At 52.3% G+C, this 25,485-nt stretch overlaps 2 protein-coding genes across 5 annotated transcripts; both read left to right on the top strand.

Moving 5' to 3' along the window:
* Positions 1–943: 943 nt before the first annotated feature.
* RHO (rhodopsin) lies at positions 944–7,392 on the top strand. Its single transcript, XM_050781750.1, has 5 exons — positions 944–1,399; positions 3,128–3,296; positions 4,468–4,633; positions 4,750–4,989; positions 5,815–7,392. The coding sequence occupies exons 1-5, from the start codon at positions 1,039–1,041 to the stop codon at positions 5,923–5,925; spliced, it is 1,047 nt and encodes a 348-aa protein (XP_050637707.1). The 5' UTR covers positions 944–1,038; the 3' UTR covers positions 5,926–7,392.
* A 12,321-nt stretch (positions 7,393–19,713) lies between these two features.
* Positions 19,714–24,053, top strand: LOC126949145 (histone H1.8). Of its 4 annotated transcripts, none has more exons than XM_050781760.1 (4): positions 19,714–19,963; positions 21,599–21,932; positions 23,325–23,389; positions 23,687–24,053. In XM_050781760.1, the coding sequence occupies exons 1-4, from the start codon at positions 19,757–19,759 to the stop codon at positions 23,924–23,926; spliced, it is 846 nt and encodes a 281-aa protein (XP_050637717.1). In that variant the 5' UTR covers positions 19,714–19,756; the 3' UTR covers positions 23,927–24,053. The 4 variants fall into 4 exon arrangements, with proteins under 4 accessions (XP_050637717.1, XP_050637719.1, XP_050637720.1 ...); XM_050781762.1 differs by lacking the exon at positions 19,714–19,963 and adding an exon at positions 20,923–21,029; XM_050781763.1 differs by lacking the exon at positions 19,714–19,963 and adding an exon at positions 20,923–21,041.
* Positions 24,054–25,485: the final 1,432 nt, after the last annotated feature.

The following is a 25,485-nucleotide window of genomic DNA, read 5'->3' as shown; positions in this document are numbered from 1 at the left end:
AAGCCACTGCCCACTTCCCTCTGGATAAAGCCAGGCTCCCCGGCGTTCAAGACCCATCACAACTGCCCCCAGCTCAGGTCTTCCCCACCCAGCCACCTGGCAAACTGCTCCTTCTCTCAAAGGCCCAAACGTGGCCTCCTGGACTGCATCCCCCAGGCAGTCAGGCCCCGTCTCCACCTCACAGACACCTTGGGCAGAATCTGCTTCTTCCCATATCTGAGTCCTCCTCAGCCCCTGAGCTCCTCTGGGCAGGGCTGTTTCTTTCCATCTTTGTATTCCCAGGGGCCCACAAATAAATGTTTAATGAACGAACAAGAGAGTGAATTCCAATTCCATGCAACAATGATTGGGCTCCTGGGCCCCAGGCCATGTGTCCGGCACTGGAAATAGAAGCTGCAGGATGCAGCCCCTGCCCTCATGGAGCTCCTCCTGTCAGAGGAGTGTGGGGACTGGACGAGCCCAGAAGTAACTTGCGGGGGAATGAACAGCTTTGTAAGGGGCTGGGGGAACGAACAGGTAAGGGGCTGTGTGACGAGATGAGAGACTGGGAGAATAAACTAGAAAGTCTCTAGCTGTCCAGAAGCTCACTGTCCAGTCCAGACGAAGATCTGAAGTCAGCTCGTACTAAGCCAAGGGAAATGGCACAGACACCCACGGTCCCTATTTCAGACCAAGGCCACCAGACTGAGCTGGGACCTTGGGACAGACAAGCCATGTAGAAGTTAGGGGCCTTCTCCCTTTCCCAGGGTCCTGAGTACCTCTCCTCCCTGACCTCAGGCTTCCTCCTGGTGTCACCTTGGCCCCTCTTGGAAGCCAATTAGGCCCTCAGTTTCTGCAGCGGGATTAATATGATTATGAACACCCCCAATCTCCCAGATGCTGATTCAGCCAGGAGCTTAGGAGGGGGAGGTCACTTTATAAGGGTCTGGGGGGGTGAGAGCCCAGAGTCATCCAGCCAGAGCCCTGAGTGGCTGAGCTCAGGCCTTCGCAGCATTCTTGGGTGGGAGCAGACGCGGGGCAGCCACAAGGGCCACAGCCATGAATGGCACGGAAGGCCCTAACTTCTACGTGCCCTTCTCCAACGCGACGGGCGTGGTGCGCAGCCCCTTCGAGTACCCGCAGTACTACCTGGCCGAGCCATGGCAGTTCTCCATGCTGGCCGCCTACATGTTCCTGCTGATCGTGCTGGGCTTCCCCATCAACTTCCTCACGCTCTACGTCACCGTCCAGCACAAGAAGCTGCGCACGCCTCTCAACTACATCCTGCTCAACCTAGCCGTGGCCGACCTCTTCATGGTCTTCGGTGGCTTCACCACCACCCTCTACACCTCTCTGCATGGATACTTCGTCTTCGGGCCCACAGGATGCAATGCGGAGGGCTTCTTTGCCACCCTGGGAGGTATGAGCCGGGTGCGGGTGGGGCTTGCAGGAGCCCGGGAGCATGGAGGGATCTGGGACAGTCCCGGGCTTGGCGGTAGTGGCTGAGAGGCCTTCTCCCTTCTCCTCTCCTGTCAGCGTTACCCAAGGCCCTCATATATTCAGTCAACAAACACCATTCATGGTGATAGCTGGGCTGCTGTTTGTGCAGGGCTGGCTCTGAACGCTACCTTGATCTTACCTGGAGCAACATGCACTTATCTAATTTCACAGCAAGAAAACTGAGCTGAGGCTCAAAGAAGTCAAGTGCCCTGCTGGGGGTCACAATGGGATGGGGGCAGAGTTGAGTTTGAAGCCTGCATCCATCTTGGGCCGTGTTGGCAACACCAAGCCTTTGTTTCCCTCGGAAAACAGGTCAGACCCAGGCTGGGCACTGAGGAGAGAGCTGGGCAAGCCAGACCCCTCCTCTCTGGGGGCCCAAGCCCAGGGTAGGAAGTGGATTCTCCATTCTCCAGTCATTGAGTCTTCCCTGTGCTGGGTAATGGGCTCGGTCCCCTTTGGCATCCTCTGCCTCCCCTCCCAGCCCCCCGTCCCCGGGTGCCCCTCTAGCCTCCGTGCCGCGCTCCAAGGCTCCTGGTGTTGAGAACTGCATGCAGCCCCTCTGAAGCAGCTGCTTTTTGCTTTAGAATAACGTCTTGCATTTAACAGGAAAACAGATGGGGGTGCTGCAGGGATAACAGATCCCACTTAACAGAGGGAAAACTGAGGCAGGGAGAAGGGAATAGACTTATTTAGGGATGTGGCCAGGCAGCAACAACAGCCTAGGTCTCCTGGCTGTGATCCAGGAATATCTCCGCTGAGATGGAGGAGATGTTAGCGGCAGCCACTGCAAAGCTGGGTGACGAGGAGAGCTTACCACCAGTCACAAGCATCACCCTGCCAGCCTTGCCCTCTCTCCCCCATGTCCAGGTTGCCTCCTCGGTCCCATTCTCAGGGAATCTCTGGCATTGTTGGGTATTTGTTACATCAAATAATCACAGATCACCCAGTTCTGGCCAGAAGGTGGTATGCCACATACGGATGGTTGTTCTCTGCAGGGTCAGTCCCAGTTTACAATTATTGTCCCTTTCACTGTTAGGAATGTCCCAGTTTGGCTGATTAACTATATGGCCACTCTCCCTGTGGAACTTCATGGGGTGGTGAGCAGGGCAGATGTCTCAATTTCATCATTTCCTTCTTCTTCCTCTGGGCAAAGCATTGCCCATTGCTTCATGGCTCCTAGGAGAGGGCCACACTTGCCCATGTTGTTTCATCTCCCGAGAAGAGAGAGGGATGAAGGACTGCCAATTCTGGGTTTCCGCCACCTCTGCATTCCTGCCCAACAAAGAACTCTGCCCCACATTAGGATGCATTCTTCTGTTAAAAACAAACAAAAAACCCCACAACTCCCTACCGGGTTCTCAGTCCAATCGTGACCCCCTGATCTGATTCATGTCCCTCATGGACCCAGAGCACTAAGCAAATAACTTCCCCCATTCCCTGTAGCTTCTTTGCCCAGCTCTCCTCAGCATGTGGTCCCTCTGCCCCTTCCCACTCCTCCCAGTGCCAAGCTCTCTCCTTCCCCAAGGCCTCCTCAAGTCCCTCTCCCACTCCTGGTTGCCTTCCTAGCTACCCTCTCCCTATCTAGGGGGAGTGCACCCTCCTTAGACAGGCAGTGGGGTCTGCTGACAGCCTGCTGACTGCCTTGCAGGTGAAATCGCCCTGTGGTCCTTGGTGGTCCTGGCCATCGAACGGTACGTGGTGGTGTGTAAGCCCATGAGCAACTTCCGCTTCGGGGAGAACCATGCCATCATGGGCGTTGCCTTCACCTGGGTCATGGCGCTGGCCTGCGCCGCACCCCCCCTCTTCGGCTGGTCCAGGTAATGGCATTGAGCAGAAGGGAAGAGGCTCTTTGTAGGGTCCTCCAGTCAGGACTCAAACCCAGTAGTGTCTGGTTCCAGGCACTGGCCTTGTATGTCTCCTGGCCCAAATGCCCACCCAGGGTAGGGGTGTAGGGCAGAAGAAATAGACTCTAATGTTGCTAAAAGCGCTGGTCCCATCTCCTGAGCTCTATGTAAAAGAGAATCCAAGACATCCCAACCCTTCACCTTGGCTGTGCCCCTAATCCTCAACTAAGCCAGGCGCAAATTCCAATCCTCTTTGGTCTAGTACCCTGGGGGCAGCCCCCTCTAACCTTGGGCCTCAGCAGCAGGGGAGGCCACACCTTCCTAGTGCTGGTGGCCATATTGTGGCCCTTGGGAACTGGGTCCCATTCAGCCTCTAGGCGATTGTCTCCAAATGGGGCTGAGATGAGACACAGTGGGGACAGTGGTTTGGACAATAGGACCGGTGACTCTGGTCCCCTGAGGCCTCATGTCCCTCTGTCTCCAGAAAATTCCCACTCTCACTTCCTTTTCCTCCTCAGTCTTGCTAGGGTCCATTTCTTACCCCTTGCTGAATTTGAGTCCCCCCCCTGGACTTTTTCCCCATCTTCTCCAATCTGGTTCCATCCTCCGGAAGCACAGCCTCTGGACGCTCTGGGTTTCCTGAGGCCAGTCAACTGTCACCAATATCAGGAACCATTGCCACATCCTAACAATGTGCCCTGGAAACCTCTTGTTTCCAGAAGCTGCACAAAGATCCCTTAGATACCCTGTGTGTCCATCTTTGACCTGGAAAATACTCTCGCCCTGGGGCTAGGAAAACCTCAGTTTATACAAACTGCCTCAAATACAGAGCCTCCCCTCCTCCTCACCAACCTCTGCCTGGCATAACCCTAGGCTCAGAGGGCAGTGGATGCTGGGGCTGGGCATGCCGGGAGAGGCTGGGTGGTATCATCTGGTACCGCAGCCACCAGTGAAGCGACACTGATTCCACAAGGTGCGTCTGCATCCCCATCTGATCCATATTCCATCCTGTCACCCAGCCATGCAGACGCTTATGATCCCCTTTTCCAGGAAGGGAATGTGAAGCCCCAGAAAGGGCCAGCGCTCGGCAGGCGCCTTGGCCAAGTCCCTCACAGGCGGGTTCTCCCTACCTGCCCGTCCTCAGATACATCCCCGAGGGCTTGCAGTGCTCGTGCGGAATCGACTACTACACGCTCAAGCCAGAGGTCAACAACGAGTCCTTTGTTATCTACATGTTCGTGGTCCACTTCACCATCCCCATGATTGTCATCTTCTTCTGCTACGGGCAGCTCGTCTTCACCGTCAAGGAGGTACGGGCCGGGGAGTGGGCGGCCTCACGGCTCTGACAGTCCAGCCCCCAGCATGTATCTGCGGCTCCTGCTCCCTGGAGGAGCCATGGTCTGGACCCGGGCCCCTTGTCTTGCAGGCCGCTGCCCAGCAGCAGGAGTCGGCCACCACACAGAAGGCAGAGAAGGAGGTCACTCGCATGGTCATCATCATGGTCATCGCTTTCCTGATCTGCTGGGTGCCCTATGCCAGCGTGGCATTCTACATCTTCACCCACCAGGGCTCCAACTTCGGTCCCATCTTCATGACCATCCCAGCGTTCTTTGCCAAGAGCGCCTCCATCTACAACCCTGTCATCTATATCATGATGAACAAGCAGGTGCCTACTGCGGGTGGGAGGGCCCCAGTGTCCCAGACCACAGGCACTGCCTGCCAAGGACAAACTGCGTCCCAGGGCAGGGGAGGGGGCTCCATCAGGGCTACTGGCAGCAGTCTTGGGTCAGCAGTCTCAATGGGGAGTGTGTGAGAAATGCAGATTCCTGGCCCCACCCAGATCTGCTGAATCTCAGGGAGGGCCTAGGAACCTACATTTTCAACAAGCTCTCCACAGGTGGCTCAGATGCTCACTGAGGTGGGAGAAGCTCTAGTCCAGATAGTTCTGGAAGCCCAATGTCAAAGTCAGAAGGTCCCAAGAGGGGAATGGATGGGCCAGTCTCCATAAAGCTGAATAAGGAGCTAAAAAGTCTTATTCTGAGGGGTAAAGGGGTAAAGGGGTAAAGGTTCCTCTCCAAGGAACTCAGAAGTTGGGGTAAACAGTCTCTGAAGTCAGCTCTGCCATTTTCTAACTATGTGACCCCATGCAAGTCAATTCCCCTCTCTGTGCTTTGGTTTCCTCATCCATAGAAAGGGCAAAACACCCAACTCTCAGATTACAGGAGATAATTTACAGAACACCCTTGGCACACAGAGGGCACCATGAAATGTCATGGGCGACACAGCCCCCTCGTGCTGGGTCCCTGGCATCTCTAGGGGTGAGGAGCGTCTGCTTAGCAAGTTTCCTCCAGGAAGCCAGATTTGAGTGGACGGGGCGCTGGAACTGTGAGGGGCAGAAGCAGGGAAAAGGTTGGGGCAAACCTCACTAACGTGCCAGTTCCAAGCACACTGTGGGCAGCCCTGGCCCTGACTCAAGCCTCTTGCCTTCCAGTTCCGGAACTGCATGCTCACCACCATCTGCTGCGGCAAGAACCCGCTGGGTGACGATGAGGCCTCTGCCACCGTGTCCAAGACGGAGACTAGCCAGGTGGCCCCAGCCTAAGACCTGCCTAGGACGCTGTGGCCGACTGTAGGCGTCTCCCGTCCCCCACACCCTCCCCCAGCCACAGCCATCCCACCAGGAGCAGCGCCTGTGCAGAATGAACGAAGTCACATAGGCTCCTTCATTTTTTTTTTTTAAAGAAATAATTAATGAGAGAAAAATGAGGCTCCTCACTCACCCGGGACAGCCTGAGAAGGGACATCCACCAACACCTACTGATCTGGAGTCCCAGGTTCCCCAAGGCCAGTGGGATCTGTGCCCCTCCTCCTCCCAGCTCATCTTTCAGGAACATGAGGATTCTTGCTTTCTGGAAAAGTGTCCCAGCTTAGGGATAAGTGTCTAGCACAGAATGGGGCACACAGTAGGTGCTTAATAAATGCTGGATGGATGCAGGAAGGAATGGAGGAATGAAAGCGAAGGGAGAACATATCTATCCTCTCAGACCCTCTTAGCAGCAGCAACTCATACTTGGCTAATGATAAGGAGCAGTTGTTTTTCCCTCCCTGGGCCTCACTTTCTTCCCCTATAAAATGGAAATCCCAGATTCCTGGTCCTGCCGACACGCAGCTACTGAGAGGACCAAAAGAGGTGTGTGTGTGTGTGTGTGTGTCTATGTGTGTGTTTCAGCACCTTGTAAATAGCAAGACCTGTACAGATTCTAGTTCATGTTGTGAATAACATCAATTAATGTAACTAGTTAATTATTACGATTATCACCTCCTGATTGTGAACATTCTGAGACTGGGCATTCGGATGATGGGGTTTCACCCAGCCTCGGGGCAGGTTTTTAAAAATTAGCTAGGCGTCAAGGCCAGACCAGGGCTGGGGCTGGGCTGCAGACAAGGACAGTCACAGGAATGCAGAATGCAGTCATCACACCTGAAAAAACAACATTGGGGGAGTGGGGCGACGAAGGCCAAGTTCTCAGTGAGGGTGAGATTGGGCCTGGGGTATCACCCCTACTGTGAGGCCCCAGACCCCGTGCCTCCCCTTCCCAGTGTGGCTTATGGAGAGACACGCCTTTCTCTCAGCCTCTGGAAGTTACCTGCTCTTTTGCCCTAGCACCTGGGCCCCAGCATCTACAGCATGGAGCCTCTGGAAGATATGCTCACCGGCCCACATTTAATGAACAGCTGAGTCCCTGATGTCATCCTTATCTCAAAGAGCTTAGAAACAAAGAGTGGGAAATTCCACTGGGCCCACCTTCCCTGGGGATGTTCATGGGCCCCCGTTTCCAGTTTCCCTTGCCAGACAAGCCCATCTTCAGCAGCTGCTAGTCGATTCTCCATTCTGGAGAGTCTGCTCCAGAAAGCTGGCCACATCTCTGAGGTGTCAGAATTGAGCTGCCTCAGTAACTGCTCCCGCCTCTCCATATAGGCAAAGCCAGAAGCTCTAGCTTTACCCAGCCCTGCCTGGAGACTAAGGCAAATTGGGCCATTGAAAGCTCAGCTCCTATGTTGGTATTAACGGTGGTGGGTTTTGTTGCTTTCAAACTCTTTATCCACAGGATAGATTGAAACTGCCAGCTTCCACCTGATCCCTGACCCTGGGATGGCTGGATTGAGCAATGGGCAGAGCCAAGCAGCACAGAGTCCCCTGGGGCTAGAGGTGGAGGAAGCAGCCCTGGGAATGAGAAAAACCCCAACTTTGGGGTCATAGAGTCACAGATGACCCATAAAACTGCAAACAAGTTTTGTCACCTCTCTGAGCTTCCTTATCTGCAAAAGAGAATCTTAAAACTGACCTTGGCTGGGCACAGTGGCTCACACCTGTAATCCCAGCACCTTGGGAGGCCAAGGCGGGCAGATCAGGAGGTCAGGGGTTTGAGACCAGCCTGACCAATATGGTGAAGCCCCATCTCTACTAAAAATACAAAAATTGCTGGGCATGGTGGCAGGCGCCTGTAATCCCAGCTACTCAGGGGGCTGAGGCAGGAGAATCGCTTGAACCCGGGAGGGAGAGGTTGCAGTGAACCGAGATCACGCCACTGCACTCCAGCCTGGGCAACAGAGGGAGAGTCCATCTCCAAACAAAACAAAACAAAACGAAACAAACAAACAACAACAACAAAAAACAAACACCTGATCCTAAGGGGATTAGATGCGATTGTGGACTTTAAGTGGCCAGCCTACTGCCTAGCATGCAGCAGATGAGAGACTTTGGCGATACTGGGCCTCAGTTCAGAGCTGGCCTCACTAGAGACCCTGTCCCAAAGGGGAACAGGATGGAGCTGTAGCTCCCGAGAGTCACCCCCTCCTCCAAGGTGAGGAAGGAGGGCAGGAGCATGAGATAGCAGATCCTCGGTGCCTTGGTGGGGCTGGGGCACATTGCGCTGGGATCTCTATCATTGGCCCTCTTTACTCTGACTCACTAGGTAATATCAGTCAGGATACTTTTGGTTGCAAGTGATAGGAAATCCAGCTCATTTAGGCTGAAGCAAAAGGCACACATTGCTGGCTCCACATGACCAAAAAGCCTGGGGCTTCAGGTACAGCATATCACCATGCCTGAGATGGTGATTAATTCTGTGATTGGCCAGGCCTAGGTCACCTGATCATATGTGGCTCATTTATGCCTGAGGTTGCAATTTTTTGGATTTTTGCAATCAGACCTTGGCAATGACCTTGAACAGTAAGATATAAATAACTCACACATGCTTAGCGTTCCAATAATGGAACACTAGGCATACACAGGTCTAACTGCATCACCATGACTGGAATGGGGATTCATCCTCTGATTGGCCAGACCTAGGTCACATGCTCACCCTGCAGCCCAAGCAGGCTGAATGGGGAGAGGTGGGTTTCACAAAGGAAAGCCCAGGTGCTGTTACCTGAAGTAGGAGGGCAGGAGGCTGGGTGAGCAGAGCCTGCATCAACCCAGAGGGAATGGACTCTAAGTTGGTATTTTCTGGGCACATGGCTGGACCAGGCCTCCCTGTCTCCTCATCTCAAGGACATGAGGGAGAAGATTCCTATGGGTGGTCCCAAAGGTTTTGGCACCCTTTGTTTTGGATGCTGTGTTGGGCCAGGGTGGCAGTGGGTGGGACAGTGGCATCTTAGCTGTCCTGACTTGCAGGGAGCCCATCCCAGCTCCCCACCCCAACCCCCAACCCAGTCCACTTTTTCTGAGAAATGGTACATTTGCCCCAGCCTCATGTCCAGAGGAAAATTTTACTCTAACACCAGAACATTCTCTCGTTTGTCCTGATAGACAGGAAAGCCTCCACCTCCTTAATTTACAAATGACTTGACAGTTGCTTAGTGGCACTTGCGTACATAAAGAGAAGGAGCTGCTGCCCTAAGCTGCAGTAAGTTTGTCCACACTTCATCCCCAGGCAGCCAGCGGGAGGTACAACCTAAGAGGTACAGCCTCTTAGGTGCAATGTGACTATCTCTATCATTGTAATGATACCTAAGAGGTACAGCCTCTTAGGTACAATGGCAGCTCCATTCAATCAAACCTGAGCAAGCTGACCCCATGCCAGAATGCACTGGGGACTCAGATGGCCACAGAGCTCTCTCACGCCAAGGGAGACATGCCCCCCTGAAAGCCTGAGGTGCCCCCTAAGGAGACAGTGGATGCCGCCTAAGGAGACAGTGGGTGCCCCTCTCAACTATGTAGCTTCAGGGCAAGTCCTCTTTTCTTTTCTTTCTTTTCTTTCTTTCTTTTCTTTCTTTCTTTCTCTTTCTTCCTTCCTTCCTTTCTTTCTTTTTCTTTCCTTCTTCTTTCCTTCCTTCCTTCTTCCTTCCTCCTTCCTCTTTCTTTTTTCTTTCTTTCTCTTTCTTTCTCTCTTTCTCTTTCTTTCTTTCTTTCTTTTTTTTCTTTTTTGAAATGGGGTCTCGCTTTGTCACCCAGACTAGAGTACAGTGGTGCCATCATAGCTCACTGTAGCCTTGACCTCCCAGTCTCAAGCAATCCTCCTGTCTCAGCCTCTCAAGTAACTGGGACCACAGGCACACAACACCACACCCAACTTATTTTTTATTTTTTGTAGAGATGGAGTCTCCCTATGTTGCCCTGGCTGGCCTTGAACTTCCGACCTCAAAGGATCTTCCTGCCTTGGCCTCTCAAAGTGCTGTGACTACAGGCATGAGCCACTGTACTTGGTTTGGGCAAGTCCCTGAATTGCTCCAAGACTCAGGCCCCTCAGCTATACAGGAGAGAATTATCCCACTGGGTAGAATTGTCTACAGGGTCTAATGAGAGTATTTGTATAAAGGGTGCTGTGCACAGTAGACATTCAATAAATGTGAATTCCCTTCCCAGAGACATGAACTAAGTTCAAAGGAGGCAGCCCCTTGTGTGGTAGGAAATGGACATGTAAGGAGATTAACACAGAGAGGGGGGTCTCGCAAAAGCGGGGAAGCAAGTGCTAACTGCCCTGATATTCATTCCCTTTCCTTCTGTTAATAATATCATACTAGGTTCTAGCTGGGCACCTGGTTGCTCAACACAACACAGTATCTTTCAGGTTCTTTTGCACTGTGGTGGCAGGACATTAAGGTCCAGTCACTGTAGGGTACTCAGAAATGATGTGTGTAGTCTCTGGGTTGTGCATTTTGGAGAATGGAAGTGCCCTCCTTTTCCTCTTGTCTTTTCTTCCTGCTGGCTGGAAGGTAGTCATGATGACTGGAGCTTCTGCACCCATATTAGATCACGAGACAGAATCTGAGGACAGAGAATGGCAGCGTTCTCTGGTGTGTCTCACCATGGTTCCCCCATGCTGTCTTAACAGCCCTGGCCAACTTATACTTCAAGAGTTTCAGGAGGGAAGAGTTTCATGGTTTCTTGTTTAAGTCACTTCTGATTTTGGAGTTATAGCCAATTTATTTTCCTTCCTTCCTTCCTTCCTTCCTTCCTTCCTTCCTTCCTTCCTTCCTTCCTTCCTTCCTTCCTTCCTTCCTTTCTTCCTTTGCTTTTCTTCTCTTCCTTTCTTTCTTTTCTTTTTTGAGACACAGTCTATTGCCCAGGCTGGAGTGCAGTGCCGGGATGTCAGCTCACTACAACCTCCACCTCCTGGGTTCAAGCGATTCTCCTCCCTCAGCCTCCCGAATAGCTGGGATTACAAGAGTGCACTGCCACGCCCGGCTAATTTTTTGTATTTTTAGTAGAGACAGGGTTTTGCCATGTTGCCCAGGCTGATCTCGAACTCCTGAGCTCGAGTAATCCTCCTGCCTCAACCTCCCAAAGTGCTGAGATTACAGACATGAGCCACCATGTCTGGCCTATGGCCTATTTCTTCACTAAAACAAAGGGCTTCCAGGCTGCATCCCAGGAGCTCAGGAAGATCGAAGTGCAGGTCCTCTCTGAACTTCAGCTTCTCCATGCATAAATAAAATAGTGACTATAAAATATTTATATGGACGTCGAATGTGGCAGTTATTCTACCCCGCCCTTTACGCATTTACTGACTCAAAGTCAGGAAAGAAAAGTCACAAATGTCCTGATGTTACAGGGGCTGGAGTTACACAAAGCAGACACCCTAAAACTGCTTCCAAAAGTTCAGAACTGTGATCTTCACAACTGCGATCTTCAGAACTGTAGGAAAGTTCACATGTAGGCTGACCCCATTCAGTGTTTCATAACTAGTTCTCAGCAGAAGTTACATTTCATATAGGCCTCAATAAAAAAATCACAGAAGCTCACCAAGCGGCCCGTCTGATGCTCAGAATTACCACTTCCCTGTAAAAAGGCAATCCTCTAGAGGAATTTTTAGAATATGCAGCACATTTTAGAGCTTCTTCCCTTCGAATGCGAAACTCGATCCTGGCACAGCCGGGAGCAGGGTTTCGAATGAAGCTCGTGGGAATGTTTCTATCGCTGAGTGTTGCTCTACTTCTCAGTTCTTGGAAGTGTCCCATAAATGTGATCAAAATTGCTGCCCCCATTTGTGCCAACTTCCATTTGCCTCTTTGCTTCGGCTCCTGCTCCAGCATAGTCCCGGAAGATGGTTTTCAGGCCTCCAGCACTGGGACCTCCAGGCATCACAGTAATGGGTACTGAGCACCGACTGTGTGCCAGGTGCTGCCCTGGGCACCAGGGATACTACCAGGAACAAGACAGATACAGCCCCGCTCCTCCCCCAGAGCACAAAGGCTGGAGACACAGAAGGCAGAGCTGCGATTCAGAGCGCTTGAGGCTCTCCAGGAGCAAGGCTGGGGCCTGGCAGAGCCCAGAGGAGGGGCCCCTAACCTTCTAGGGGCCAGGGAAGGCTTTTCTGAAGATGCAGCATCTACACTGAGGCCAAAAGATGAATGGGAAAGAGTCCAGAGAAAGGGGGCAGTGCGTACAGAGGGGCCTTCTAGGCCAAGTGTATCAATTGGCTTATACAGCAAGACAAACAACCCCAACCCTTCATGGCTTAAAACAACAAACTGCATGTCATTCATGACTCTGGATGAGCCAGACGGATCTGCTGATCTGAACCAAGCTTGGTCAATTTCGGCTGGGCTCATGCAAGCATCTGTGGTCAACTGGAGGGTTGGCTGGGGACTCGCTGGTTGACCCTCAGATGGCCGGGTAACAGGGGTGACGGCCATGGGCCTCAGCATCTGGCAGGCTAGCTAGGGCTAGTTCACATGGCAATGGGACTGGCATACCATCACTTCTGCCATTGGTCAAAGCAAGTCATAAGATGTAAGGAATCCGCTCAGATTTAAGAAATGTGGGAGGGGCCAGGTGCAGTGGCTCATGCCTGTAATACCTACACTTTGGGAGGCCAGGTGGGAGGTCACTTGAGGCCAGGAGTTCAAGACCAGCCTGGACAATATAGCAAGATTCCATTTCTAGTATATATATACATATATATTTTTTTCTAGTATATATATATAATTTCTAGTGTGTACATATACACACACACACACACACACACATATATATATATATATATATATTTTTTTTTAATTAGCCAGGCATAGTGGCAAGTGCCTGAGTCCCAGCCACTTGGAAGACTGAGGTGGGAGATTACTTGAGCCCAGAAGGTCAAGGCTGCAGTGAGCTATGATTGCACCACTGCACTCTAGCCTGGGTGACAGAGTGAAACCCTGTCTCAAAAAACAAACAAACAAACAAACAAACAAGAAATGTGAGAGGGGTTGCAAAGTTGCATTGCAAATGGGCATAGATATGGGCAGGAGTGAAAAATTGGGGGCAATTCTGCATCAATTCAACACACACAGAGGAGACAAAAGGGTCCTGATATCAGCACATGGCCCATTCCAGGAGCCACAGTGTGGGTGAATTGTGGGATTTGAGTGGGGAGGAGGCTCTTTAAGTCAGACGGAAGAGCATGAACTTTCACCCAAGGGCAGTGGGCAGCCATGCAGGGTGCTAGACAGGGGAGTGAAATCTGATTTCACTTTAGAACACTTTGATGGCCACGGCCTCCCCGAGTCCAGATCTCAGGTGATGGAGAGTCCTCTAGGAAAATTCCACAATAAAGAGACTACCTAGAGAAGAATGCATGTCTGTTTAAAACCCATCCTTTCCTCAGAGGTAACCACTTCTACTATTACCTTGGTATGAATCCATTCAGAACATTTTTCTACTGCTTGTGACTGGCAAGATAACAAAAACAAAAAAAGTTTAAAAAAATTAAAAAGAACTATTGTGCCTTCACACACACACACACACACACGCAAGTTTTGTCTTCTCAGTAGCTGGGGCATACTCTCCGATACATTCTGGTTCACTCCTTTTCACTACTGCATGCTATTCCACTATGAGAAAAGGCCACAGTTTACTTGTCTACTCTCCACCTGATGGGCATTTATGTTGTTCTGAATTTCTGCTAAGATTGAAATGAACATCTTTGCATGTAAGTGTATACATTTGTCTCAGATCTACACCTAGAGTGGAATGGGTGGGTTGTGGAGTGAGTCCCTCCTTAGTTGTATGAAACATTGCTGAATTGTTTTCTAAGGCAGCTACCAACTCACTCCCCACCCCCAGCAGCCATACTTTCTTTGAATCCTGGTCACTCAGTATTGATAGACACTTACATCTTTGCCATTTTGCTGAGTGTGAAATACAGCCTCATCCTTGTTTTTTTCTTTTCTTTTCCCTTTTTTTTTTTTTTTTTTGACAGGGTGTTACCCTGTAGCCCAGGCTGGAGTGCAGGGGTGTGATCACAGTTCCCTGCAGCCTTGACCTCCCAGGCTCAAGCAATCCTCCTGCCTCAGCCTCCCAGGTAGCTGGGACTACAGGTGCACACCACCATGCCCAGCTAATTTTTGTATTTTTTGGTAGAGACAGGATTTCACTTTTTTGCCTAGGCTTGTCTTGAACTCCTGGGCTCAAGCGATCCTCCTGCCTCAGCCTCCCGAAGTGCTGGGATTACAGGTATGAGCCACCACACCTGGCCCCTCATCCTTGTTTTAATCCACCTTGTCATTTTATTTTATTTTTATTTATTTATTTTTGAGACACAGTTTTGCTCTTGTTGCCTAGGCTGGAGTGCAATGGCTCAATCCTGGCTCATTGAAGTCTCCAGCTCCCAGGTTCAAGTGATTCTCCTGCCTCAGCCTCCCAAGTAGCTGGAACTACAGGTGCCCGCCACCACGCCCAGCTAATTTTGTATTTTTAGTAGAGATGAAGTTTCACCATGTTGGCCAGGCTGGTCTCAAACTCCTGACCTCAGGTGATCTGCCCACCTCAGCCTCCCAAAGTGCTAGGATTACAGGCGTGAGTCCCTGCACCAGCGTACTTTGTCATTTTAGATGGCTAGAGAATATTCTACAGAAAGGGTGTGATTTAGCCAGGCCTTGGGTATTCGCTTGGATTTTTTTTTTTTTTTTTTTTTTTTTTTTGGTCAATTTGATGGGAAAAAGTAGTATTTCACCATTGTTTCAATTTGAATTTTCTCAAATGCCAAGGAGGTTGAGTGTCCATTTTCCTGTTCCTGTTCCTCAGCCTTTAGGCTGGTGAATTGCTTATTTACATTCTTTGTCCATTGTCCCAGTGGATGTTGTCCTTATCTATGAAGATTTTTGCTAAGCATCCTCCCCTATTATTTCTTTAAAAACAAAACCAAAGGCGGGCACAGGCCCAGAGAGCCTGGCTGGCCTCAGAAGGGGCTACTCTGATCTAGGGGGATGTGCTCTGGGCAAAAGTAGCAGTTGGGCTGCCTCCAACTGCTACTTTTTGAGAAACTGAGGCCAGCAGTGGCGTGGGGCAGCCCATTGCCCACCTGGTAAGATTAGAGGGCCGCCTCAGCGGCCGTCCTGACAACACAGGTGACCCCAATTCCTCATCAGCATCTCCAGCCCCCGGTGGGCAGAGGGCACAGGAGAGATCAAGCATCTCAGCTCCCATCATTGCACCATGGGGACTGAGACCCAGAGAAGTCAAGCGACGCCCCCAACCTTACACGGGAGTGGGTAGTCCAGCTGGGGCTCCCTACAGAAGGCAGGCTGCTGTGCCCCATCCCACACCTACAGCCCCATTCAGCAGCTTGGAGTGCTCCCAGCCCAATCACAGCTGATTGGAGTGGTGGGCGGGGTGGGTGGGTGGGCTGCTGGTATATAAGCCTAGCGGGTAGGCCCGGCAGCCTCACACCTGGGTGAGGGGTCTGCCAGCTGCACCTGTAGGTCTCATGGCTCCTGGGAGTGTCACCAGCGACATCTCACCCTCCTCAACTTCCACAGCAGGATCATCCAAGTCTACTGAATCTGAAAAGCCGGGTGAGCAAGAGGAGGCAACCCCTGCCTCATCCCGGCGAGCCCACTCCCTGGGTTACCCTTGACGCTCCACCCCCACTCCTCGTCCTTTCCCAGCCTGGCCCCAGCACCCACCCAGCACCCAGCTGCTGAGCTCAACTGCCTTTTGGCTGAAGAGCTGACCTACAGGTAGCAAGGCCAGGTAGGGGCTGGGGGCTGGGGCCGGCCAAGCTCAGGGAAGAGCCACAGGGCCTCCCAGCTGGAGCCCATTTCGTGCTGGAGACCGTAGCCCATAGCCGGACTGCAGCTGTGGGCAGCTAGTTGGAGGGACTGGGGCAGGAACATTTTATGCAGAGTTAGGCCTTCCAATTTTCAACCAAGAAACACCTCAGGGCTTATCTGGACATGAGGGTCCACCGAGGCAAACCAGGCCCAGTTCACTCCCTCGAGGACCTCCCGGTCTGATGGGGAAGCCCAGTCCGTGGGTAGGTGCTGTTTGCTAATGTGGTGTGTGCTTCAGTGGCGGTCATCCAGAGCTGGGGGAGCCCAGAGGAGTCCCCTAACCCACTCTGGGACGTCAGGGAAGGCTTCCCAGAAGAGATGACCCTGAAGGATGGGTGTGCCTCAGCCAGGGGAAGTGTTCTATTTGCCAAGACACCGAGGAAGATAGGGAGGGGGTCCCGGTGCCACGAAGAACAAGGGCAGAGTTAACTGGGAAGTCAGAAGTCAGAGGTATCCAAACCAAGGTGGATTTTTAGCCTTGAAGGATGGGTGAGAGTAGCCTGCATGGCCAGGAGGAGAAAGGCATCCCAGGCAAAGGAAACGGCATGGGCTAAGGCCCAGAGGCCAGCGCACCAGCAGCTTGTCTCGGAAGCTGCATCTTCCTTCTGGGAAGGAGGGAAGTGCTGGGGCAGTGCTGGGGGAGCAGTGGGAGGAGGGGCCCATCACACAGGGCCTCCAAGGCGGTCTTCGGTTAGGTCAGCTCTTATATTGAACGGGAACCATGGACGGTTTCAGGCAGGGAGGTGAGGGGTGTGAGATGCAGCGAGGAGAATGCATGGGGTGGGGAAGAGGCAGTGGGGAGGAGGCTGGGGCTGGGTAGTTGGAGAGGAGAGGCCAGAATATGGAGAGAAAAACCTATGGAGAGGCCTCAAGTGAGTATGGTGGGGAGGAGAGGGCCCAGAATGCCCCCAGTTCTTGCTTGGATGTTGGGTAGGTATGGGCAGTGGGGGTGTGGGGCATTCCTGGAAGAGAGATGAAGGGCAGGTTTGGGGGCCTGAGCTCTGTTCTGGACATCCTGGTACACGGCAGGCATGGAACAGCTGCCGAATGAGGGGCTGGGGTGAGAGGGGACAGGCCTGAGGGAGGACTCTTGGGGGGTGGCTCTCTGGGACAGACATGGTCTTGGGGAAGCAGAGGAGGGGTTGGAGCTGCTCCTGAGGTCAGGCCAAGTGAAGACCCTTGGGAAGCCCTGTAGCACTGCAGCTGGGAGGGCTCAGACCTCCTCAGAGGCCCCCATCCCCACTGTACAGATGGGAAGACTGAGGCCTAGAGGGCAGAATGAAACTCCTGAGAACCTGGGAGTGACCCAGGACTACACCAACTCAACGGTTTTGGCCCCCAGATGAATATTCCCACACTGGGCTCGTCATGGCCAGGAACCAGCAGGGGTTGAATTGGATTAGGTCTCTTTATAATTTTGCTCTAGATCTAGAGTTTCAGGTGTTTTTTTTTTGTTTGTTTTTTTTTTTTTTTTTTTTCTATTGAAAAACATTTTTAATGTAGCCAATAGACTTTTTAAGTCTTTTTTTTTTTTTTTTTTTTTTTTTTTTTGGAGACAGGATCTTTCTTTGTCACCCAGGCTGGAGTGCAGTGGTGTGATCTCAGCTCACTGCAGTCTCCACTTGCCAGGCTCAAGCAATCTTCCCACTTCAGCCTCCTGAGTAGCTAGGCCTACAGGCACACACCACCACACTCTGCTCATTTTTAAAGACTTTTGTAGAGTCGAGGTCTCACGATATTGCCCAGAATTTAAGTCTTTACATTCTGCAGATTGATCAGAAGTCAACATTTCCAGTTACCACATTTAAATCCGGTTTCACATTTTAATCCCTTTTATGCATTTCATGGTGACTGACAACTTCTCATGCTTCCCCCCACCCTTGATCCTACTTCATTTGCAACTTTTTTATAACGCCTTATTGAGAAATAATTCCCATACAATACAATTCACCCTTTAAAGTGTACAATGGCTTTTGGTATACTCAGAGTTGTGTATCCATCTCTATAATCAATTTTAGAATATTTTAATCACTTCAAGAAAACCAGTACCCATTAGCAGTCACTCTCCGCCCCCACTCCCCAGCCTGGCAACCACCAATCTGCCTTCTGCATCTATGGACTTGCTTATTCTGGACATTTCATATAAATGGAATCAGACAGTATGTGGCTTTTTCTGACTGTCTTTTTTTCACTTAGCATGTTTTTAGGGCTCCTGCATGTCGTAGCCAGGGCTTCACTCCTTTGTATGAATGGATAATATTCCACGGGATGGGTAGAGACCACATTTTGTTCATTCATCTGTTGATCATTCATCATGGATGTTTGGGCTGTTTCCATCTTTGGGCTGACACGAAGAACGCTGCTATGAACATTCATGTATACGTTTTTGTGTGGACGTGTGTTTTCATTTCCCTCAGGTATATACCTAAGAGTGGAATTTTTTGGTAACTTTTTATTATGAAAACTTTCAGGGCCAAGAATGGTGGCTCACGCTTGTAACCCCAGCACTTTGGGAGACTGAGGTGGGAAGATAGCTTGAACTCAGGAGTTTGAGACTAACCTGAGCAATGCAGTCAGACCCCTGTGTCAAATAATAATAATATTAATACAAAAATTAGCTGGGCGTGGTGGGGCGTGCCTGTGGTCCCAGCTGCTTCGGAGGCTGAGGCGAGAGGATCACTTGAGCTGGGGAGGTCAATGCTGCAGCGAGCCATGATTGTGGCACTGCACTCCAGCCTGCGTGACAGATTGAGACCCTGTCTCAGTAAAACAAAACAAAACAAAAAACTTTCAAATGGATACAAAAGTAGACTATACCAAATGGTCTGTAACTCCCTTCCATTGTGCCCATCACCCAGCTCCAACAGTCATCAGCTTGCGGACGCTCTTGTTTCATCTGCTGGGTTATTTCAAAGCAAATGCTGGATTTATTTATCATTTCATCTGTAAATATATTTTATAATATTTACCTTTAACAGATAAGAACCTTTTAAAAAGCAATTGTAATACCATTAGCATACCTCAAACAATATTATCCCTAATATCCAGTATTTCCTTCCAGTGCTCACATTTATCTGTTGCCTTTCTTTTTCCAGTTGGATTGTTCAAATCCTGCTCTGGGAATGAGAATTTGGTTGAGAGGTTTCCTAAGGATCTTTAGTCTATAGGGTGCCTCTCCCACTTTTTCTTTCCCTCTTATTTGTGGAAGAAACCGGGCTGTGCGCCCTGGAGAGTCTCTCAGTCTGGGTGCCTCTGAGAATGTGCACATAGCCCCTGGAGGTCCTGTAAACCCATAGTTACATCTAGAAAATTCACTCAATTTAGATTTGTTTTTCTAAAGGAATACTCAGTTCTTTAAAAAGAGAGACTTGGCTGGGCACAGTGGCTCACGCCTGTAATCCCAACACTTTGGGAGGCCGAGGCGGGTGGATAATGAGGTCAGGAGTTCAAGACCAGCCTGGACAATATGGTGAAACCTCGTCTTTACTAAAAATACAAAAATCAGCCAGGTATGGTGGCATGCACCTGTAATCCCAGCTACTTGGGAGGCTGAGGCAGGAGAATTGCTTGGACCCAGGACGTGTAGGTTGCAATGAGCTGAGATCACGCCATTGCACTCCAGCCGGGGGACAGAGCGAGACTGTGTCTCAAAGTAAAAAAGAGAGACTTAATAAGCCTTGAGGGGAGACTGTCTGGGAGCTTCCATGCCAGCGGTCAGTGTCTTGGGGAGAGGGGAGCATCTGACCCTTGCTGGGCCCTCACCCACCCCCCACGGGCCAGCTGACGCCTGCCAATGAGTTGTGACTGGGCCCTGGGTGATGGCCTGCCATCTCTCCTCAGGCCCGAGCCACAGCAGCTTCCCAGTGGGACGCCGCCACCCCCCAGTGCTGCGCATGGTGCTGGAGGCGCTGCAGGCAGGGGAGCAGCGCCGGGGCACGTCGGTGGCGGCTATCAAGCTCTACATCTTGCACAAGTACCCAACAGTGGACGTCCTGCGCTTCAAGTACCTGCTGAAGCAGGCGCTGGCCACTGGCATGCGCCGTGGCCTTCTCACTAGGCCCCTCAACTCCAAAGCCAGGGGGGCCACTGGCAGCTTCAAAGTAAGCGCCCCTCAGGGAGGACATAGCCCAGGGTTGGAGCAAGGGTCCTGGCCTCTGTTAGCACTGCGGCCTCTCCTGGAAGGCCTTTCCCCTCCGGTCCCCTTACTTGTTCCTCCTGTAGTCGCAGCCGAGATGCCCTCTCCTCCAGGAAGGCAGGTAGTGTGCCCCCTCTGAGCTCCCACTGCAAGAGTCCCCCTATTGGTGTCCAGGACAGGTGAACTGTTGCATGTTTGGGATCCCAGGGACTGTGCCAGCTGTGCTAACTTCTGGGTCCTGGGCACGTAGTCCCTTCCTGGAATTCCGCACCACAGCAAAGGGTTTTCCCCCTGCTGGCACCTCCCTGAGCAGCCATGTCCTGCATTTCAAAGGGGAGAGTTTCATCTTCATAAAGAGGCTCCAGGCCGGGCGCGGTGGCTCAAGCCTGTAATCCCAGCACTTTGGGAGGCCGAGACGGGCGGATCACGAGGTCAGGAGATCGAGACCATCCTGGTTAACACGGTGAAACCCCATCTCTACTAAAAAATACAAAAAATTAGCCGGGCGCGGTGGTGGGCGCCTGTAGTCCCAGCTACTTGGGAGGCTGAGGCAGGAGAATGGCGTGAACCCGGGAGGCGGAGCTTGCAGTGAGCTGAGATCCGGCCACTGCACTCCAGCCCGGGCGACAGAGCGAGACTCTGTCTCAAAAAAAAAAAAAAAAAGAGGCTCCAAGAGGGGATGCATGCCAGGTCACTCAGAGCTGAGGCAGGTCTGGGACAAAATTGCACCCCAGCATCAGGACTGTCATCAGCCACCAGGAATACCTCAGGGACCAGACCCAGGGCCTGACTTGTCATTGCTGGGCCCCCTGCATCTTGCCCATCTTCCTGCATGTAGCAGCTGCCGTGACAGTTGCCATGGAACACTGGGGAACATTCTCAGCCTACCCCAAGCCGGTCCCTGTGGTTACCTGGTGACAGATCACAGAAAGTCTCACCCTAGTAGAACTCCTGGACGTGGGTCAGAGCCTGGACTCACGTCACAGCAGGACCAGGCGGCTGGGCAGGGAGAAGAGCCAGAGGGGTGTCGGGTGTCTGATGCGGTGTGCTGGCAATTGAGGGGTGAAGGTGGTTTCTAGTCTTGGTGATGGGGAGCCCTGAAGGTTGGGGGACAGGAAAGAAACAGCTTGCCAGGAGCCCTCCCCTACCCCTGCCACTCACACCCTTGGTGATGGTCCCACTGTAAAGAAGAGAAGATGTAGCTGTGGTACACGGCTGGAGGAGGGCAGATGAAGCTGTGAGCCCAGAGCCATCTGACCTCGGTCCATGTTCTGCTGAGTGTCAAGGGGCAAGGTGGCGGGGGTATGGGGCATGGGGCATGAGGCAGGACAGAGCTTCAGGGTGGGGAGGGAGGGGGAGTCCAGAGGCACAATCTGTGGGAAAGTGGCAGGGGCAGGGTGGGTGGTTGAGAGATCATGAGATCCTAGAATCATAGTAGACAGTGCCTCCAAGGACAGTGGCTTCGTGACTTCTCCCTGCCCCTCACTGCCTGAGCAGCCCCCCTGTTTGGAATGAGGCCTCCCATTCGGAGTCTTACGGAGGGTGGGGGGCGTGAGGCACCTGAGGCTCTGCTTTCAGCCCACCCTGTGTCCTCCTCCAGTTAGTTCCCAAGCACAAGAGGAAAATCCAGCCCAGGAAGATGGCCCCCCCGACGGCCCCCAGGAGAGTGGGCGAGGCCAAGGGGAAGGGCCCCAAGAAACCAAGCGAGGCCAAGGAGGACCCTCCCAACGTCGACAAGGTGAAGAAGGCTCCTCCCAAGCCAGGTGCAGCCACAGAGAAGGCCCGCAAGCAAGGCGGCGCGGCCAAGGACACCAGGCCACAGCCGGGCGAGGCTAGGAAGGTGCCCCCCAAGCCAGACAAGGCCATACGGGAACCTTCCAGTGCCGGCGGGCTCAGCAGGAAGGCAAAGGCCAAAGGCAGCAGGAGCAGCCAAGGTAGCTGTGTGACTTTTAGGGGGCGGTGTGGGAATGGGGGTCTTGACAGCCACTGGAGTAGGTTCGGGGAGCCAGCTCTGGAGAGGGGTTTCCTTATCTAGTGCATGTGCCCTGAGTGCTGGGCTTGACCTGGAGAGACGGAACTCATGGTCGCTAGTTGGGGGAAGGAGGCAGACATTTCAAGGGTTATGAAGGGGGAAGCAGAAACCAGGAGCGTGACTCATTCTTGAGGCAGGGGTCAGGGAAGGCTTCCTGGAGGAAGGTGTCTCAAGCAGGGGAAGGGCCTTTGCAAAGGCCTGGAGGCATAAAGAAGGTGGAATTTTTAGGCCAGGCATGGTGGCTTGTGCCTTTAAGCCCAACACTTTGGGAGGCCGAGGTGGGCGGATCACTTGAGGTCAGGAGTTTGAGACCAACCTGGTCAACATGGTGAACCCCTGTCTCTGCTAAAAATACAGAAATTAGCTGGGCATGGTGGTGTACACCTATAATCCCAGCTTCTTGGGTGGCTGAGGCAGGAAAATACTTAAACCCAGGAGGTGGATGTTACAGTGAGCTGAGATCGCACCACTGCACTCCAGCGTGGGTGACAGAGTGAGACTCGCTCTCAAAACAAAACACAAGGAGGTGGAGTTTTTGAGGAACTGTATATATTTCAGTCTACCTGCAGTGTTGGCAAGGAGAAGGTGTGAAGGGCAGCTGGAATCAGGGTTTTATCTGGAGGATGATGTGGAGCTGTGGAAGGATTCTGACAGGAAGCAGCTAGGGCTAGAGTTACTCTTTTTTTTCCTCTCTCTCTTTTAGAGACAGGCTCTTGCTCTGTCACACAGGTGAGTGCTGACCCCAGGAATTAGAGCCAATCTGGGCAAGATAGTGGGATCCCATCTCTGCAAAAAATAAAAATATTAGCCAGCATGTTGTTGCACACCTGTTGCCCTAGCGACTTGGGAGGCTGAGGCAGAAGGATCGCTTGAGCCTGGGAGGTCAAGGCTGCAGTAAGCTGAGATCGCACCACCACACTCCAGCACAGTGACAGAGTGAGACCCTGTCTTAAAAGAAAGAAAAAGTATTCTGGCTGCCAGGCGGAAGACAAATTAAAGGCTCGAGCTGACAGGCCCGTTAGACTTTGGCTTCGGTGGGCTTGGAGCACTAGTGCTTTGCATAGAGCAAGTGCTTCGGTTAACCTTCCAGCCACTCTGTGAGGGACATGCTGTTATTCCCAGTCTTCAAACTAGTCACTGAGGCTCAGAGTGGCTAAATGATTTGCCCCATGTCACATAGCTGAGTGAAGACCTAGGACCCAGGAGGGATGGGGGTTCCAGAGTCCCTGAAACTTCCTGCCCCACCAGCAGTGCCACCTTCTTCCCCTACAAAACCTCCTCCATCACATTCCAGGAGATGCTGAGGCCTGCAGGAAAACCACCACTGGGAGTAAGAGTTCAAAACCCACAGCCAGCAAGGTAGGCACCTGCATGACTTTCCCAGCCTGGCTGCCTGCCCTGAACAGGCCAGAGCTTGGGCATCCCACACTCAGCCTCTGGAAAGGTCAGCCAGGGATCGGGTTCAATTTCTTTTCCTACAAAGCACAGTCTACCATCTTCTTCTCTCTGCTCCCCCGGCACCCTGGGGTGTTGCCATCCCCGTCTTACAGACAAGAGACTAAGGCTTAGAAGGGCGATGTTGTGTACCCAGAGCCACCGAGCTGGGATTTCAGCCCTTCCCAGCTGTCTCTTTGCTCCCGGTTTGCTTTTGTATAGGTCAAGAATGGTGCTGCTTCCCCGACCAAAAAGAAGGTGGTGGCCAAGGCCAAGGCCAAGGCCCCTAAAGCTGGGCAGGGGCCAAACACCAAGGCTGTTGCTCCTGCTAAGGGCAGTGGGTCCAAGGTGGTACCTGCACACTTGTCCAGGAAGACAGAGGCCCCCAAGGGCCCGAGAAAGGCTGGGCTGCCCATCAAGGCCTCATCATCCAAAGTGTCCAGCCAGAGGGCTGAAGCTTAGGGCTAAAGGCAGGGGTGGAGAGAAACCGAGCCTCTGCCCTAGTTTTTATTCTTCAACAAACCACTGCTCTATTTATTTCATTGTAAGCTATTTATCAATAAAGACTTTTGTTTCTTTTTCCTCACAACTGGTGTGGGTAGAGGCTGAGGTTCAAGGATTTGGCCATTCGGTCCTTCATGAACATCCGCTGAGCACCTGCTGTTTACCTGGTCAATGCTGGGGCTCTGATAGGAGGTTCTGCCTCAGGAATACAGACTGTGTGCTGTATGGGGCTGTGGCATAGATATCAGATATCAGGATGCAAAGGGGCTGGTGGAGGGAGAGTAACCCGGCCCTGAGATCAGGCTGCCAGGAGGAGGTGGCTTTTGATCCTAAAGGATGGGTAGCTGTTGTCAGGCAGATGAGGCAGAGGGTGCCATCTGAGGGGTGGGATGAGAGGAGGGGATCTGTTTAGAAAGAACCCTCTGGCGGTAGAAAGGAAGGATTAGAGTAGCTGAGAAGAGAGGGAGACCTTTCAGCCACTGGTTCCCGAGTGCTCCTGGGCCAGGTGCTGCGACAGCCAACAGGTGTCCTACTCCCCAGCCAGCGCCTGTGCTCTGAAGAGGTAGGGCTGGGCATCCAGCAGGGTGGGTAGGGCTGGCTGCTAGTTTAGACAGCATTGGAGGGGCTGTCTGAGCAAGGACCTATGTCTGGAGGGGGTACCATTTCAGCAGAAGGAAGAGTGAATGCAAAGGCCCTGGGGTGAGAACATGCTCCTCAGGCTGGGAGCTGCAGGAGAGTCTGTGGCTAGAGCCCAATAAAGAGAAGAACAGGGGTCTCTCCGACAAGGTCCAAGGTGCTTTAAAAACATCCGTGGCACTCCTCACACGGAGAGACAGGCTCTGTGTCCCTGCCCCTTGACTCCAGGCTCTATGCTTGACCAGTAGAATTCAGTGAGAATGATGCTGTGACAATTTCTGGGTCCCACCTTAAGGCAGCTTCTACTTCTGGTGTTTGGGGACACTTTTTGTTTTGTGATACTCACTCTTCGAACTTGGCCACCATTCTATGGGAAAGCCCAAGCAGCTTGTGGAGAGGAACTGAGGACTCCAATTTTCAGCCCTCACTGAACTCTCTGACCAGCTGGTACCACGTGCCACCATCTGAATGCAGCGTGTTGGAACTGCGTCTTCCAGCCCTAACTGAGCTGCCCCAGCAGAAACCTGGTGGAACAGGGACAAGCTTTTCCTGCCAAGCCCTGCCCTGATTGCAGATTCGTGGGCAAAATAAGTGACTGCTGTTATTTTAAGCCACTAGGTACTGGGGTGGTATGTCCTGCAGCAATAGATCTTTCTAAACAGATCCCCCTCCTTTCACCGGAACAAGGGCTGCAGGGTAGATGACGGCTGGATCACGTAGGGTCTTGTAAGCCAAGGGCAAGCACCGTGGGCTTTAATTGTTATAGGCAACCATTAGAGGACGGCAAGCAACAGTCTCTGCAGGGATGTGAGCAGGCAGACAGGCCTTCAAGGAGGCCCCTGCTACAACCCAGATGAAGGGGTGGCCAGCCAGGACATGCT

Source organism: Macaca thibetana, chromosome 2 (genome assembly GCF_024542745.1).
Source record: "Macaca thibetana thibetana isolate TM-01 chromosome 2, ASM2454274v1, whole genome shotgun sequence".
In the NCBI taxonomy this organism is placed as follows: Eukaryota; Metazoa; Chordata; class Mammalia; order Primates; family Cercopithecidae; genus Macaca; species Macaca thibetana.
The sequence above is the reverse complement of the archived record's forward strand: the minus strand, read 5'-3'. Positions and strand labels throughout refer to the sequence as shown.